Raw genomic sequence first — 14,150 nt, 5'->3', positions numbered from 1 at the left:
ACACACACACACATACACAGACACACACACACACACACACACACATACACATACACACACACACACACACACACACACACACACACACACACACACACACACACACTGATGTGAAGAACAAATGTTCATCAAAATAATGAGCATCAAACTGTTTGATCATCAAATGCATGAAGTAAATATAAAGTTTCCTCTTTCATGAGAACATATGTTGGAATATTTGTGTCATTACAGACTTCAGTACTGTGAACTCTCAGAGACGCGCTGTGAAGTTTTGGCCTCAGCTCTGAAGTGCAACCCCTCCCATCTGACAGAACTGGACCTGAGCTTCAACATCCTGTCTGATTCATCAGTGAAGCTGCTGTCTGCTGGACTGGAGAGTCCAAACTGTGGACTGAAGACTCTGATGTGAGTTCACTGACTGTAGCTTTGGTAGATTTATTTCTTTTTATTAAATTTAAATTCTTCAGTGAAGTTTCAAATGTTTGGTTCATAATTTTCAGGATTTGCTGAATACAAATGTGTAGAATGTAAATGTTTTCAGGAATTTAAAATCCACAGTCTTGTTGTGAGTAAAAATGACTTTCAGAGTGTAAACTAATATGAGGCTTCAGCAGTCTGAGTTCCACATATCAAGTAAGTATGTTTGTGTTTCTTCAGTGTTTCCTTGCTGAGTTGCAGTGGAGGGATCCAAACTCAAAGAAGGAATTTAGTTCTAAATATTCTGTTTCGAACTCATCAAGTTTACTTGATGAAGGAGAAATGTTTCTTTATTGTTATTATTTAATGTTTTAATGAATAATGTCTGATCATTGATATTGATACTTCACAACACACACACACACATATATATATATACAGTCAAGCCCGAAATTATTCATACCCCTGGCAAATATTGACTTTTAAATTACTTTTATACAACCAACAAGTGGTTTTTTGATCGGAAATGACACAGGCGTCTCCCAGAAGATACTAAGACAATGTACAAGAGGCGTCATTGTGGAAAAAAAATATTTGTCAGCTTTTATTTACATTTGAACAAAAAGTGGCATGTCCAAAATTATTCATACCTTTCTCAATAATCAATAGAAAAGCCTTTATTTGCCATTACAGCAATCAAACGCTTCCTATAATTGCTGACCAGGTTTTTGCATGTCTCCACTGGTATTTTTGCCCATTCATCTTTAGCAATGAGCTCCAACTCTTTGAGGTTGGAGGGTCTCCTTGCCATCACTTTGATCTTTAGCTCCCTCCACAGATTCTCAATTGGATTCAAGTCAGGACTCTGGCTGGGCCATTGCAAAATGTTAATGTTTTTGTCTGCTAACCATTTCTTCACCACTTTTGCTGTGTGTTTTGGGTCATTGTCGTGCTGAAATGTCCACTGGTGCCTTAGGCCAAGTTTCTCAGCAGACAGCCTGATGTTGTTGTTGAGAATCTTGATGTATTGCTCTTTTTCATGGTGCCGTTTACTGTGATTAGGTTCCCTGGTCCATTGGCTGAAAAACACCCCCAAAGCATTAGGTTCCCACCACCATGTTTGACAGTGGGGATGGTGTTCTTAGGGTTGAAGGCTTCTCCTTTTTTACGCCAAATGAAGGATACATCATTGTGGCCAAACAATTCAATTTTTGTTTCATCTGACCATAAAACAGAAGACCAGAAGTCTTCTTCTTTGTCCAGATGAGCATTTGCAAAGGCCAAGCGGGCTTTTGTGTGCCTTATCTGGAGAAGTGGCGTCCTCCTTGGTCTGTGTCCATGGAACCCAGCAGTGTGCAGTGTCCGCTGGACTGTCTGCCTTGAGATGTTGCCACCAGCAGAGCCCAGATTCACCAGGATGGCCTTGGTGCTGATCCTTGGATTCTTTTTCACCTCTCTCACTATCCTCCTGGCTAGCACAGGTGTCACTTTTGGCTTACGACCACGTCCTCTGAGATTTTCCACAGTGTGGAACGTCTTGTATTTTTTAATAATACTTTGCACTGTAGCCACTGGAACCTGAAAACATTTAGATATGGCCTTATATCCCTTTTGTGATTTGTGAGCAGCCACAATGCGCAGACGCAGATCCTCAGAAAGCTCCTTTGTCTTAGCCATGACTGTCCTCAAACCAACTGCAGAGAGCTGCTGTTTTTCACCTGTTGAGTTGATTAAAACAGCTGTTCCCAATGAATCAGGGTAATTAGGATGCTTTAGAACAACTTTGAATATTTGGAATGCTATAAAACTTTGGATTTTCCCATAGACTGTGACAGTTTACAAAGGGTATGAATAATTTTGGACATGCCACTTTTTGTTCAAATGTAATAAAAGCTGACAAATATTTTTTTTCCACAATGGGAGACGCCTGTGTCATTTCCGGTCAAAAAACAACTTGCTGGTTGTATAAAAGTAAATTTAAGTCAATATTTGCCAGAAGTATGAATCATTTTGGGCTTGACTGTATACACACACACACACACACATATATATGTATATATATATATATATATATATATATATATATATATATACACACAGACACACACACACACACACACACACACACAGACACACAGACACACACAGACACACACACACAGACACACACTCACACACATACACACACACAGACACACACATACACTCAGACACACAGACACACACACACACACAGACACGCACACACAGGCACACAGACACACATACACATACGCACACACACACACACTGATGTGAAGAACAAATGTTCATCAAAATAATGAGCATCAAACTGTTTGATCATCAAATGCATGAAATAAATATAAAGTTTCCTCTTTCATGAAAACATATGTTGGAATATTTGTGTCATTACAGACTTCGGGACTGTGGACTCTCAGAGACTCACTGTGAAGTTTTGGCCTCAGCTCTGAAGTGCAACCCCTCCCATCTGACAGAACTGGACCTGAGAGGAAACGAACTGTCTGAGTCATCAGTGAAGCTGCTGTCTGCTGGACTGGAAAGTCCAGACTGGGGACTGGAGACTCTGAGGTCAGTACTGTGGTGAAGTCAGTCATATTGGTGAGCTCATGTTTTTGTCTCAGAGGTGATATTTAGGATGATCCAGTCAGCATCCAATCACAGATCCAGTATTTCCAGGTACAGTGAAGGTGTGAGAGGAGAAAGGAGCACTGAATTCATATTGTCATTAAGTGATTGGCATCAGCTGTTTCATTCATGCCTCACCATCATTGGCTCATTCATCAGCTTCTTGGCTACCAGCTGACCAATCACATCCTTTCATATTCATACAGCTGTTCAGGTGTATAAGCTCACACTCATCATTGATTACCCTCCACCACCCCAACCTCCTTTTTATCAGAGCTGATTGATCTGAGATTTCATGTTCACGTTTGTTAAATAAAGGTTTAATAATAATGACATGTATAAAAAATGTTTATTAAAAGGTGATTCATTTTCCTGCTGAGCCTCCATCAAACAGCAGAGCCTTTTCTTCCAACTCTAACTGTATAATCATTTGATATGATGTCATTTCCTGATGTCAGTGTCTGAAATATATCAGCGTATCTACTGTATGTGTCTAGGTTCACTGATTCTACAGGTTCAGATGTCACACTGACTGGAAACCAGAAAAAGAGAGTTTGTGTGGAGGAAGAGCAGAAATCAGAGTCTCCAGTATCCACCTGTGTGTCTGAACATCATCCTCCAGACGTCATTCATAAAGCTGGATCCTCAGACTTAAAGTAAGAGACTGTTTCTACTGAGAGCACAAATATACTTCAGTCATTTACCTCAATGTGAGCAATCTCGATTTTCCCTTTGAGGACATTTTCTGGGTGTGTAAATATTAATATTACTGAGCTACATTTGTGCTGTGGGACGCACCACAAGTCCAGATTGGTCCACACTTAATTAAGTCACAGCTGGATTGGAAAGTCCAGATGATGATGAACAGCTTGGTGGTTGTGTGGAATCACAGAGTTATCTTTAGTGAAGAGATACAGTCCGATTATTTGAAGCCTCTTCATAAGCCAGTCCAGGTAACTGCTGTGTTTGTATTTATTCCTGCAGGGTGGAGGACAAACGGGACAGCGCTACACCTGCCACACATAAAGGACGTGAGTGTTGAGACTGTGACCGCTTCAAAGTGTGATTGTGACAAAATACACATCTAAAGAAGACTAGTTGAGATTGTGTCTGTGGACTGAAGTGTGTTTGTGACTTTGCTCTGTCCTGTTTTTATTCCACTTTGAATGCACTGTGGTGCGTTTGTTCACTTATCAGGATTCAGAGTGAAAACAACACAGGAGGCTTCGTCGGTACGGTGTGTTGTTAAGGTTTAGGTGAGACAGGAAGTACTAGCAGGGAACACTAATCATGTGTTTGATGCTTTATCACACACTAAACACTGCATAGTTGTTTGTAATAGAAATGCAGCGTTCACATTACAAAGGAATCCAGCAGGAATGTGTCTTTGCATGTTTGTCATCTATCAACACAGTTTCTTGTTGGATGATGACACATTTTGTTGCAGCACAAGTTGGACCAGGTTCAGCTTTTCTATTGGACGAGTCTGCGTTGTGTTTGTGTAGCTCGCTGTGTTGCCTCCATTCAGATGAATGAGAGATGAGAGGGCTGCATGTTTTCATCCAGGGCTAATGTCTGAATGCAGCCTTAGGGTTCGGCTCAGCTCCATCTCTGTCAGACCCCTAGGATCAGTCTCAAATTGGTCTGGGAATCAGGAACCGCTGTGATCACAAAATCTTTAAAGTGAGGTTTGACTCTGACTCATTTTGTGGCAGAGAGGCTGGTAGAAGGATTTTGTTACTTTTGGATGAAGCCATTTCCTGTTTTTCTCTGTTTTATATCCACAAAGTCAATATTTTGGTCAGACAACACAACACTAGAAGATATCACCTTGCACTCTAGGGGACTATTCTGATCTGTTGTTATTGTTGTGAAAGATGTTGTGTTGCCTCACTGCAAGAAGTTGAATTCAGTTGAATTTCAGTTTGGATTTAAAATGTTGTTTAGACAGTTTGTTCCACTGTAATGATTGAAACAAAGGAATAAAAATATTCTTTATGGACACTTTGTAAATCCAGTTTAACTTTGGTTTTGGGTCGTTAATGAAACGTGACTGTGTTTGTCGTCTTTAAGTGACTTTATTGAAGGTTTTCCAGTAGAGACCAACAGGAGACATGTGGACAAAGTCTCTGTCCAGTCTTAAACTGGGACTTTGTGTTGCAGCTTTCTCTTTGTGTCTTTGCCCACTGGGCCACAAGCTTCATGTCTAGAAGTGACTTTAACATCTGCTGTGTGTCTTCTTCTCCACATCCTCTAATCTCCCAGCTGATCCGTCCACATCCAGCACAAAGGATCAGCTGGATCCTGATGATCCAGAGAGGCTGAAACAGCAGCAGCAGCAGCTTGAGTGCAGAGAGAATGTGACTGGGATCAGTTACCGGCAGGTACAACCAATACAAATGTCCATTTTTCATTCAACACTCTTAAACCTGATTTGCTGTCATCTGTGTGATCTTCAAGCTGTCATTTCATCTCCTCTCACTCATCTGTGAAGCCACCAGCTGCTGTCTAACGTAGCCTAGCAGCATCATTTCACTGCACAATGTAAAGTTAAAGAAGTGATGACTAAACAGTGAAGAGTGCAGGTGGAGTAGAAACTGAAGCACTGAGGATCCTGTCAGCTGTACCACTGTGAAGGTGAGCTGCTCAGTTTCTCTAACTAATGTTGTCACTTTCTCCATTTTAGGACTTCACACCCAAAGTGCTGACTGAGTCTGCAAACATTTCATACAGGTAACTAAAACAGATGCTTCACTGATGAATCAGACAGTTCGTTGTATCTCAGGTTCAGTTCTGTCAGATGGGAGGAGTTGTACTTCAGAGTGAAGCCAAATATTCAACCCTCAACCTCATCGGCTCCTTTCAGTGATGACGCTTCACTTTCACTTCAAACTCCTGCAGCTGCTGCTTCACTCACATCTCATCCAGCTGTTCAGTTTGGTCTCCAGCTTTTGAAACACTGCAGCAACTTTACTTTTTATTCATTCAAACCAAGAAAAGGTTTGTGTTGTGTGATCAGCTCCTCTGTGTCCTCCAGGTTCAGCTGTCCTGGTCCAGGTGTGTTCAGGTGTACTTTGACTAGACTGGTGTTTGGTATGGTTCAGGAGGCGGAGCTACAGTACAGGACTGTCCAATGGGACGAAAGACTTCTACAACCAGCTGGCAAGACGGCTGCAGGTCCGCTGTTCAACATCCACAGTCCTGACGGTGCTGTCAGTCAGCTCCACCTGCCACACTGTGAAATCATGGATGGTAAGATGATTATTTTGCTTTGTTAGTTTTAAAACAATAATAAGACTGACCAAACTGAGAATACTACACATCAAATAAAATGAGTACTAACATATATTGAGGATGTTATTAGTAACATAAATGTGTTTTCACAGCTCCGCTACCTGAAGGTCTGCTGTCTGTCGTCCACATCACTGATGATGGAATGAGCTTCTTGGAGCCGCTGGAGATTACAGACACTCATGTGGTTGTGAACGTCCCTCACTTCTCTCTCCTGGGCCTCGTCTGGGACGTTGTTCAGAGGTTTATGAACATCATACGACCAATCAGTGGCCAGGTTCTGCTGTTCCTCCGACCTCCACGTGGTGATAATCGAATACTTGACGTATTACTGCTGCAGAGCAACATTCCTCTGAGTGAGGTAAAAGTATCTGTCATACAGTATGTACAGTATGTAACATACATTGTTGTATTTATTTTAACATGGACCCCAGGAAGAGTAGCTGTTGCCTGGGTAACAGCTAATGGGGATCCAAATAAACTAAACTAAATAAACTAAACATTAGTTAGCACAGCTGTTTCTACAGTCGGTCCTGCTTCACTCCTCCAGAACTGTTTAAAGCTTTGCAAGCTGTGTTAAGAACAGTGTGATTGTCCAATCTGAACTGGAAAGAATAATATTTAGTTTTTAGTTTTTTCTGGATTATGTCTAGAGTCTATTATTGTCCGCCACAGTGTCACTTGTGATTCCACCACCAGGTGGCATACATATTGAATAGTGAGTAAAATTCATTTCAAGTATTTAACATGGTAGCGTGTTGCTGCCTCCATGTTTTCTTGTTATACTTAACAACATAACTGTATCTATAATTTCAACATAGAACTGCTTCTACAGGATTTCCTCGACAGATAAAACAAACATTACAGTTTCATAAGATGCCACCTCAGTGAGGGACACTTGTTTATTTCCACCTACAACATGTCTAGATTCATCTCTAGATGTCCAGCACGTACAATAACAGAATATGAATAACTAATAAACACCATAATAAACATGTCTTGTTACTGAAGGTTGCCGCCCAACAAGAACCAGCTGAGTACATTAAGATCACCTCCAAATGTCATCTCACCGTTGGTCAAAGCTACAGTGTTCACTGTGAACCTGAAGACTACAGAATCCAGCCTAAGGTGAGTCACTTCTGATCAGGGTTGGGTACCGACCGAACTATAAATTGTAAATTAAAGCTCATCATCCTTCAGCGAAACGCTGGAGCTGCAGACTCATTAGAGGAATGTGGTTTCCCTGTCTGGAAACTTCTCATTTCATGCTCATGGTGCTGTACCGCTGCAGACCAGCGGTGGCGTTTGCTGAGAAATCTCTTCAACATCATTTCAGCTACTAAACTCAGTGATGGTGTCACCATGGTTACTCTATAATAGCCACAGCTACACAGATGCATTGTGGGAGAACAGTGCTAATAAATATGTTTAGACGAAATATGATTAATAAAGTCTCAACAATAATAATGTGAATATATATTTATATATAGTTTGCACCTGTTATATATGTTTACATGTAAAAGGTACTCAACCCTACTTCTGATACACGTTTACTGATAACAAGCTTGACTATTATATGTATTTTGTAAAATAGATTGATGATCAGAGTGAAAATGATGCTTTGCTTCTGGTTTCCAGGATTCAACATTTGAACCAGACTATGGACCAAACTTCTTCCCAACATTTGAGGTTTTCCTCACTGCAAACCAAGAGGAAGTGACTCTGATGGTCCAAAACCAAGAGAGGGCACCGGTGTGGAATCGGGTGGTGAAACTGACAGGTAAAGCTTTCACCTCATGTCAGAGTTTAGACACCAGTTGTAAAACTATTATTGACTTTATTACTCTACTAACAAATCAAAGATTCACTTCTGGATTTGTGATTCAGCCTTCAGACGATGTTACAGAAGTCTGACAGCTTTTATTTAGCAATGTAAAACCAGTACCGGTTCACCCAATACGCATACTACGCACGTTGCGTAGGGCCCCGCAAACTCATAGAGGCCCCGTGGGGGAAAAAAAAAAAACCTGACGAAGTGACCGTCCGTCGCGCTGCTCGCGCACGTCAGATTGCCAGTGCATGCATGTGCATCAACGCAGGGACGTGCACATGATTATAGAGAGGCAGGGGCTCAAAGTCAGAAAAGGGCAGCATGTGCGTGCCAAATTTTTTTCCCGGTCCTTTACACAATATGGAAATTAATGTAAAATTAAAAAATAAAGTGCTAATAGAAAGCTAACTACTTAGCTGTGTGTCCTGTAGGTGAAAGTGATATGAAATTGCCATTTATTTTGTGTCAACAAATGATTGTCAACATGAGTAATAATACAGCTTATATCCCCAGAAGATCCGTATTACAAGAAATGGGTACCGTTTTTTTACATCCCTAACAGGAATTTAAATGTTGTTTGTGTTTGTGTGTTATTTAAAACAAACAAATAAACACACACACACACAGAGGGCACTTTTTAATACGAGGCAAAAAGGGCAGGGGCTCAAGCACCCCTAGGGCCCTATGTGTGCACGTGCCTGCATCAACGGCATCAGCAAGATGAAGCGGAGTTATCCCTCGGGGAGTGAAAAGAGAAAAAAGAAAGTGCATGAAAATGAACAGCGGGAACAGCAGTCAGGTAACTCTCCTCTCCGGGTGGGAGAGTGGGAGGGACGGGGCTAGTCCGTGTTTGACCTACATAACAGGGCGGTGAGCCCTGGGTGAACAGCGGACGGTCTCCGTGTGCGTCTTACTAGCTTCTATAATGTGATATCAATCGCTTTGAGTGTAGTTACAACTTACTGCACTTATACAAAATGGAAAGTCATGGATAAATATTTTGTTTGCTTGGATAGCCCACAGGCACATATAGATACAGATATATTAGTGAGTAAATAAAACTTGTGAAATATTATGACAATGGTGCTAAAAAGGCTAAATAGTAATCTAAATCACCTGCATTTTAAGTATATGAAGGTAAAACAAGTGCAGTCAATTTGATGGAACTGAATTAATAGTAGCCTGATCTATATTTTACAAGTGCTATGCTTAAGTTCCTAACAAGCAGCACAGAGTCCAGTCAGTCAGCCAGTGGAGGGACAGAACCAGATAAGACAGGCACAGATGAGCCACCTTCAACCAACACAGAGCAATCATATGCAGCCGCCTCAGCAAGTACAAGCAGCAGCACAGGTCCAGTACAGTATGGATCTTCCATGTCCCAGGAATGTCTGAGTGGTTTGCCATCATGAGCATCAACCATGATGTGGGGAAGCAAATATCATATGATGACATTATTGATGATTTTGCATCCAGAAAGTGCAGAAAGGGACACTTTTAATGGTGAGTAATTTGTTACACATTTAGTTCGATCTGATTTGGTCTGTATTTATTTTGAATTAGACTAACAGGTGGCGACACTGGTGCAATATGTTTAAAGGGGGGATGAGTGGAAGCACTGGGTATCAGGTGCGACTGTTCAGTTAAGAGGGCCCCTTAGCAGAATTTTGCCTAGGGCCCCATTGAGGTCTGAACCGGCTCTGTGTAAAACGATGTATTTTAGATCAATCTTTCTGAATCAAAGATATTGATCATTGTTTAAAGTGACTGTTGGGTTATTGAACAACAGTCTCTGGTTCTCTTCCAGGTCCAACAAGTGGAAATGTGTTCGTCCCAGCAGAGAAGAAGCTGCTGAGGGTTCGGGAACAGTTTGTTAGCAGAGTGTCTGAACCTAATCTAGACCAGCTTCTGGATAAACTTCTTGGGTTTGGTGTTATAAATGATGGTGAAATGGAGTCGGCCAGAACAGGAACGCGAGTGGACAAAGCTCGTAAAGTGATCGACATGGTGCGAAGAAAAGGAAGTGAAGCCAGCTCAGATTTTATTGTTGCCCTCTGTGAGGTGGATCCAAACCTTTCCACACAGCTCAACTTAAGCTGAGTGTGAAGATGAAACTGTACAACAGCTGACTGTTTCACTGTCTCAAGTTACCTATTTTCATCTTTAGCTTTCATCTGAAGCGTCCAAATGAATCAAATCTTCTTCTTCTATGTTTCAACGTTACAGTGTTTTTAGTAGTAAAATCTTCTTGTTACTATACTTCCACCACACAATAGAAGCTGATCAGAGACTTTAAATGACTGAATACATCCTCCATCACTCCAAGCACATTGGAAGGAGATCTTTTAAAAACCATATAAGCAGTAAACCTCTTTCCTGCTCATATGGACACCTGATGGTTTAAGAGACTGTGAAACTATTCTTCTTTAATTTGTATGTGATAATGAAGATGATACAGAGAAATTATTTTGTCCTAGTTTAATATTTTTCACTGACACTGTTGGGTGTGTGTGTGTTTTTTATGGCTTGAGGAGCAGTTCAGCTCTTTAATCTCCATGAAGATGTTTTCAGGTTCAACTAAATATGTAAAAGCACATTTTTCTCTAAAGGAGGTTGTTTCTGTGCTGCTGTAGTTTTGCTTTTTGCCAAAGTCTGATTTTTATATGCTGATATGAATATATGATGAAAATAAAAAGCCAGCCATGTGATGAGAGCTTGCTGATATATTCACCCTGTGAGAAGCTTTTTTTTTGGGTGGGGGGGGGGGGGGCAATAAGACATCACATCTGTCTCTTTTCTCTTCCTTCTTATCTGTGATCTGAATCTTCTTGAACTCTTCAGCAGTTTAGTTTCATCCTGTGTTGACAGAGATGGTGACAACAGATCAGTCTGCAAATGTTCTTCATAAAACCTCAACATACTATATTATATTTCTCTTAAAGCCAGAATGACAGTTTTCCATTTCCTCCTTCACCACTAATGTCCACCAGCAGATTGTTGGGACAGACACAGATGACTCTGGGCAGCTGGTGGCTGATGACTGCCATCAATAAATCTCAGGCCAAATCACAACAAAGTCATCATGAGGCTGAAACTGATCAGCTGATGAGGTTGAAGTGTTGCGTTGATGAATCTGAACACTGGGTGGCGACGTGGAGGAACAGCATCAATAAATCACCTGAGCAGAGAAGGAGAACATTTAAACAGACAGCTGCACTATGATAGGCTGACAGTGAAGGTGTGTCAGCGTGCTATTGGTTAGACTTGACCAGGTGATGTGAACAGCTGATGTGTCAACTGATGCTCCAGAAATAACAGCAAGGAAAATATGAGCTTTGAAAGAGATCAGTATGAGCTGTGAGAAGGATCAGAATGACTGAAGAATGAGAAATACAAGTATGAGGTGAGCAAACAAAGATGGACTTCCTGTCTGAACTTTAGCTAAGCTTCATACTCACTGCTTATTAAAGGATTCACATTTTCCCCTTTTATTGCTTTTATAAATGAAATCATGGTCAATATAACAAAAAACAAGTCTTTAATATCAAAGTGAAAACATTTTCTACTAAGTAATGTCAATTAATTAAAAATATATAATGTAAAATGAGTGATTGCATAAATATTGACCTCCTTTAAACAGACTGATATCATTCAGCAGAGGTCCAGCTAATTGGTGCTAGCAGTCTCACAATGAGTGAAACAGAGATCAGCTGATGACGACATCGCCACGGTGACGCCTCAACACGTTGCTATAGTGATCACACTATTCTCATTGTTCAGTAAGTGTCTGTCATCACTCTGGATCCAGTCTATTGGTCCAATCACACACTGTCTCCACCACAGTGTCACCAGCTCTTCTACCAGTGGAAGATGCAGCCGAGGACGGAGGGCAACCCATTACTTTGTGACACACAAATGTAGTAATTCAGTTCTTCCTCTTTCACCCAAAAGGCCACAATACTAAGGATGAGTCGTGATCACAGTAGCTTGTATCCTCATCTGTTGTAGACCTACTAATAGTTCCTTTGTTATACTTAGATTGGAGAGGCCGAGGTAAAGGTCCCAAGTACACGAAGGACGAGTACTGCATCATCTAGAAAAGAGGAATCCCACATATAGTAAGTTCCACTTTTAAGTACTTCCACCAAAGAGGTCATTTATGAATTGATGTTAACTTAACACACAAAGGTTTCAACATGCCATGGACTGATGAGCTTTGTATTATTTCCATTCACAGCTTTGTCAGGAAAATTCTCATCACTTAAAGAAGCAGTTTATTTTCTTAGTATTGCTTTATGGTAATGAGGGAGGGAGGGAGGAAGGAAGGGAAGAAGGAAGGAAGGAAGGGAAGAAGGGAGGGAGGAAGGGAGGGAGGGAGGGGGGAAGGAAGGAAAGGAAGGGATGGAGGAAGGAAGGAAGGAAGGAAGGACAGATGGAGGGAGGAAGGGAGGAAGTGAAAACCCCCCCAACTCACTCTCATGTGTTATTAGTTTGATTGTTTTGGTTCATTTGTGTTATTCACTAATTATCCTCACTCATACTTGTTCACCTGTAAGAGCAGCTACAGTAAACAGAAGCAGCATGTAGCAACACTGAGCTAATGTGCTTATGTTTCTGTATTTCCAGTTGAGTCAAACTGGTGAAAACATGAAGAAAAGCAGCGATAACCATGAATAATGTGTTTGTGTATGAGTAGTGAACTATCTGCTATGGAAACAGGACTTTTACTGCAGTTTTGTGAGTTAAATGAAATGTGATATGACATTTTCCCTGGTAGTGTAAGCACTGCAGCCCGCTAAAACCTGAGTTGTGTGTGTGTGTGTGAAATAGTGTGGATGTGAGTCAGTTAGAGTGAACGTGTACTTTGACTTACAGTGTTTCAGTCAGTAAACAGAGGCAGCCTGCAGCATGTAACACTGGAAGTAACACATCAATAAAATCACACTTAAAGCACACTGATAAAGTGAAAAGTCAAACATTTGACTTAAACATGTAGTTTAAAGGATTGGAAGATGTATTAGTAAGACTGAAATATACATACAAGGACACAGAGTCACATCTGACAATGATATTTACACACACACACACACACACACTGTCACTTTATGTTTGCTCCTCCTCTTTCACCACCCATTCACACACACACTCACTCACCACACCCACTCACACAGACACTCCCTCCTTCTTCCAGTAAAGAAGGAGGGAGTAGTCAAACAGGAAGTAACTTTAGACGCCATTTGCCAACAGAGCAGAAGAAGACAAAGCAGCTTTAAAGCAGGTGAGTGTTCATATTACTTAGTTTTATTTGATCAAACTGTGTCAGAAAAATCCTCAGCCAGTATGAAGTCACTGGGCCAGATGCAAGAAACACTCTTACACACAGATTGGTTCTTAAATCATACGTAAGACTGATATACGAGGGTTTACAGTATTCACCAATCCTATTTGGGATTTAGTGTGTGAGGTAAGTCACAGCATGTGTGAGTGGTACAGACTAGTAGCAGAGGACTCACATGGTTAGGACTAGACAGGAAAAACATTTCTAGTCTTCTGGTTGCCATGGTAACCGACAGCTTTCTTCTTTTTCTCATCGTGACTTAAAACTTCACACTTTTGAATCAACTGGACTTCAGCTTCTTATCTTTAGTAAGGGTCCATGAAACTCACAGAGATGCAGTAAATGTAGTAATATAACAATAAAAGCCACAGCTGGGGTTGCCAACCGTCCTGTCTTGAGCTGATAAGGGACGCACTTTGTCCGGTATGGATCAATGAATAACAGGACGTTTTACATGAACATTTACCATAATCTTATTGCCCCGCCCTCTCCTGCTCTCTGACCAATGAGCTGACAGGAAGGAAGGAAGGAAGGAAGGAAGGACAGACAGATGGAAGGAAGGAAGGAAGGAAGGAAGGAAGGAAGGAAGGAAGGAAGGAAGGAAGGAAGAAAGGTGGGAAAGACAGA

The 14,150-nt window shown here is 41.1% G+C and overlaps 2 protein-coding genes and 1 long non-coding RNA gene across 3 annotated transcripts in view; all 3 read left to right on the top strand.

Annotated features, from left to right (window-relative positions):
- The window catches only part of LOC128366999 (protein NLRC3-like), a 16,947-nt gene extending 13,925 nt beyond the window's left edge, over window positions 1-3,022 (top strand). Inside the window, exons 7-8 of the mRNA XM_053327756.1 lie at window positions 232-405; window positions 2,833-3,022. Of these exons, the coding sequence (XP_053183731.1) occupies window positions 232-405; window positions 2,833-3,022 (364 nt within the window). The remainder of the gene's footprint in view (window positions 1-231; window positions 406-2,832) is intronic.
- Window positions 3,023-3,632: 610 nt separating this feature from the next.
- Window positions 3,633-6,118, top strand: LOC128367066 (uncharacterized). Its single transcript, XR_008321904.1, has 5 exons — window positions 3,633-3,719; window positions 4,048-4,094; window positions 5,329-5,447; window positions 5,750-5,796; window positions 6,101-6,118. It is a non-coding gene; the product is annotated as an uncharacterized LOC128367066 (long non-coding RNA).
- A 40-nt stretch (window positions 6,119-6,158) lies between these two features.
- On the top strand, window positions 6,159-10,316 carry LOC128366998 (NACHT, LRR and PYD domains-containing protein 1b allele 2-like). The gene is made up of 5 exons (XM_053327755.1): window positions 6,159-6,315; window positions 6,450-6,715; window positions 7,366-7,482; window positions 7,993-8,134; window positions 9,993-10,316. The coding sequence occupies exons 1-5, from the start codon at window positions 6,159-6,161 to the stop codon at window positions 10,283-10,285; spliced, it is 975 nt and encodes a 324-aa protein (XP_053183730.1). The 3' UTR covers window positions 10,286-10,316.
- The last annotated feature ends 3,834 nt before the right edge of the window (window positions 10,317-14,150 follow it).

The sequence above is a fragment of the Scomber japonicus genome, chromosome 10, assembly GCF_027409825.1.
Source record: "Scomber japonicus isolate fScoJap1 chromosome 10, fScoJap1.pri, whole genome shotgun sequence".
In the NCBI taxonomy this organism is placed as follows: Eukaryota; Metazoa; Chordata; class Actinopteri; order Scombriformes; family Scombridae; genus Scomber; species Scomber japonicus.
The sequence above is the reverse complement of the archived record's forward strand: the minus strand, read 5'-3'. Positions and strand labels throughout refer to the sequence as shown.

Bases quoted from the DNA above. Each gene is read 5' to 3' on its own strand.
- LOC128366998 (XM_053327755.1), top strand. From the start codon at position 6,159: ATGGTTCAGGAGGCGGAGCTACAGTACAGGACTGTCCAATGGGACGAA. The intron at 6,716-7,365 runs GTAAAAGTATCT...TTGTTACTGAAG, and splicing joins GCAACATTCCTCTGAGTGAG to GTTGCCGCCCAACAAGAACC. The intron at 7,483-7,992 runs GTGAGTCACTTC...TCTGGTTTCCAG, and splicing joins ACTACAGAATCCAGCCTAAG to GATTCAACATTTGAACCAGA.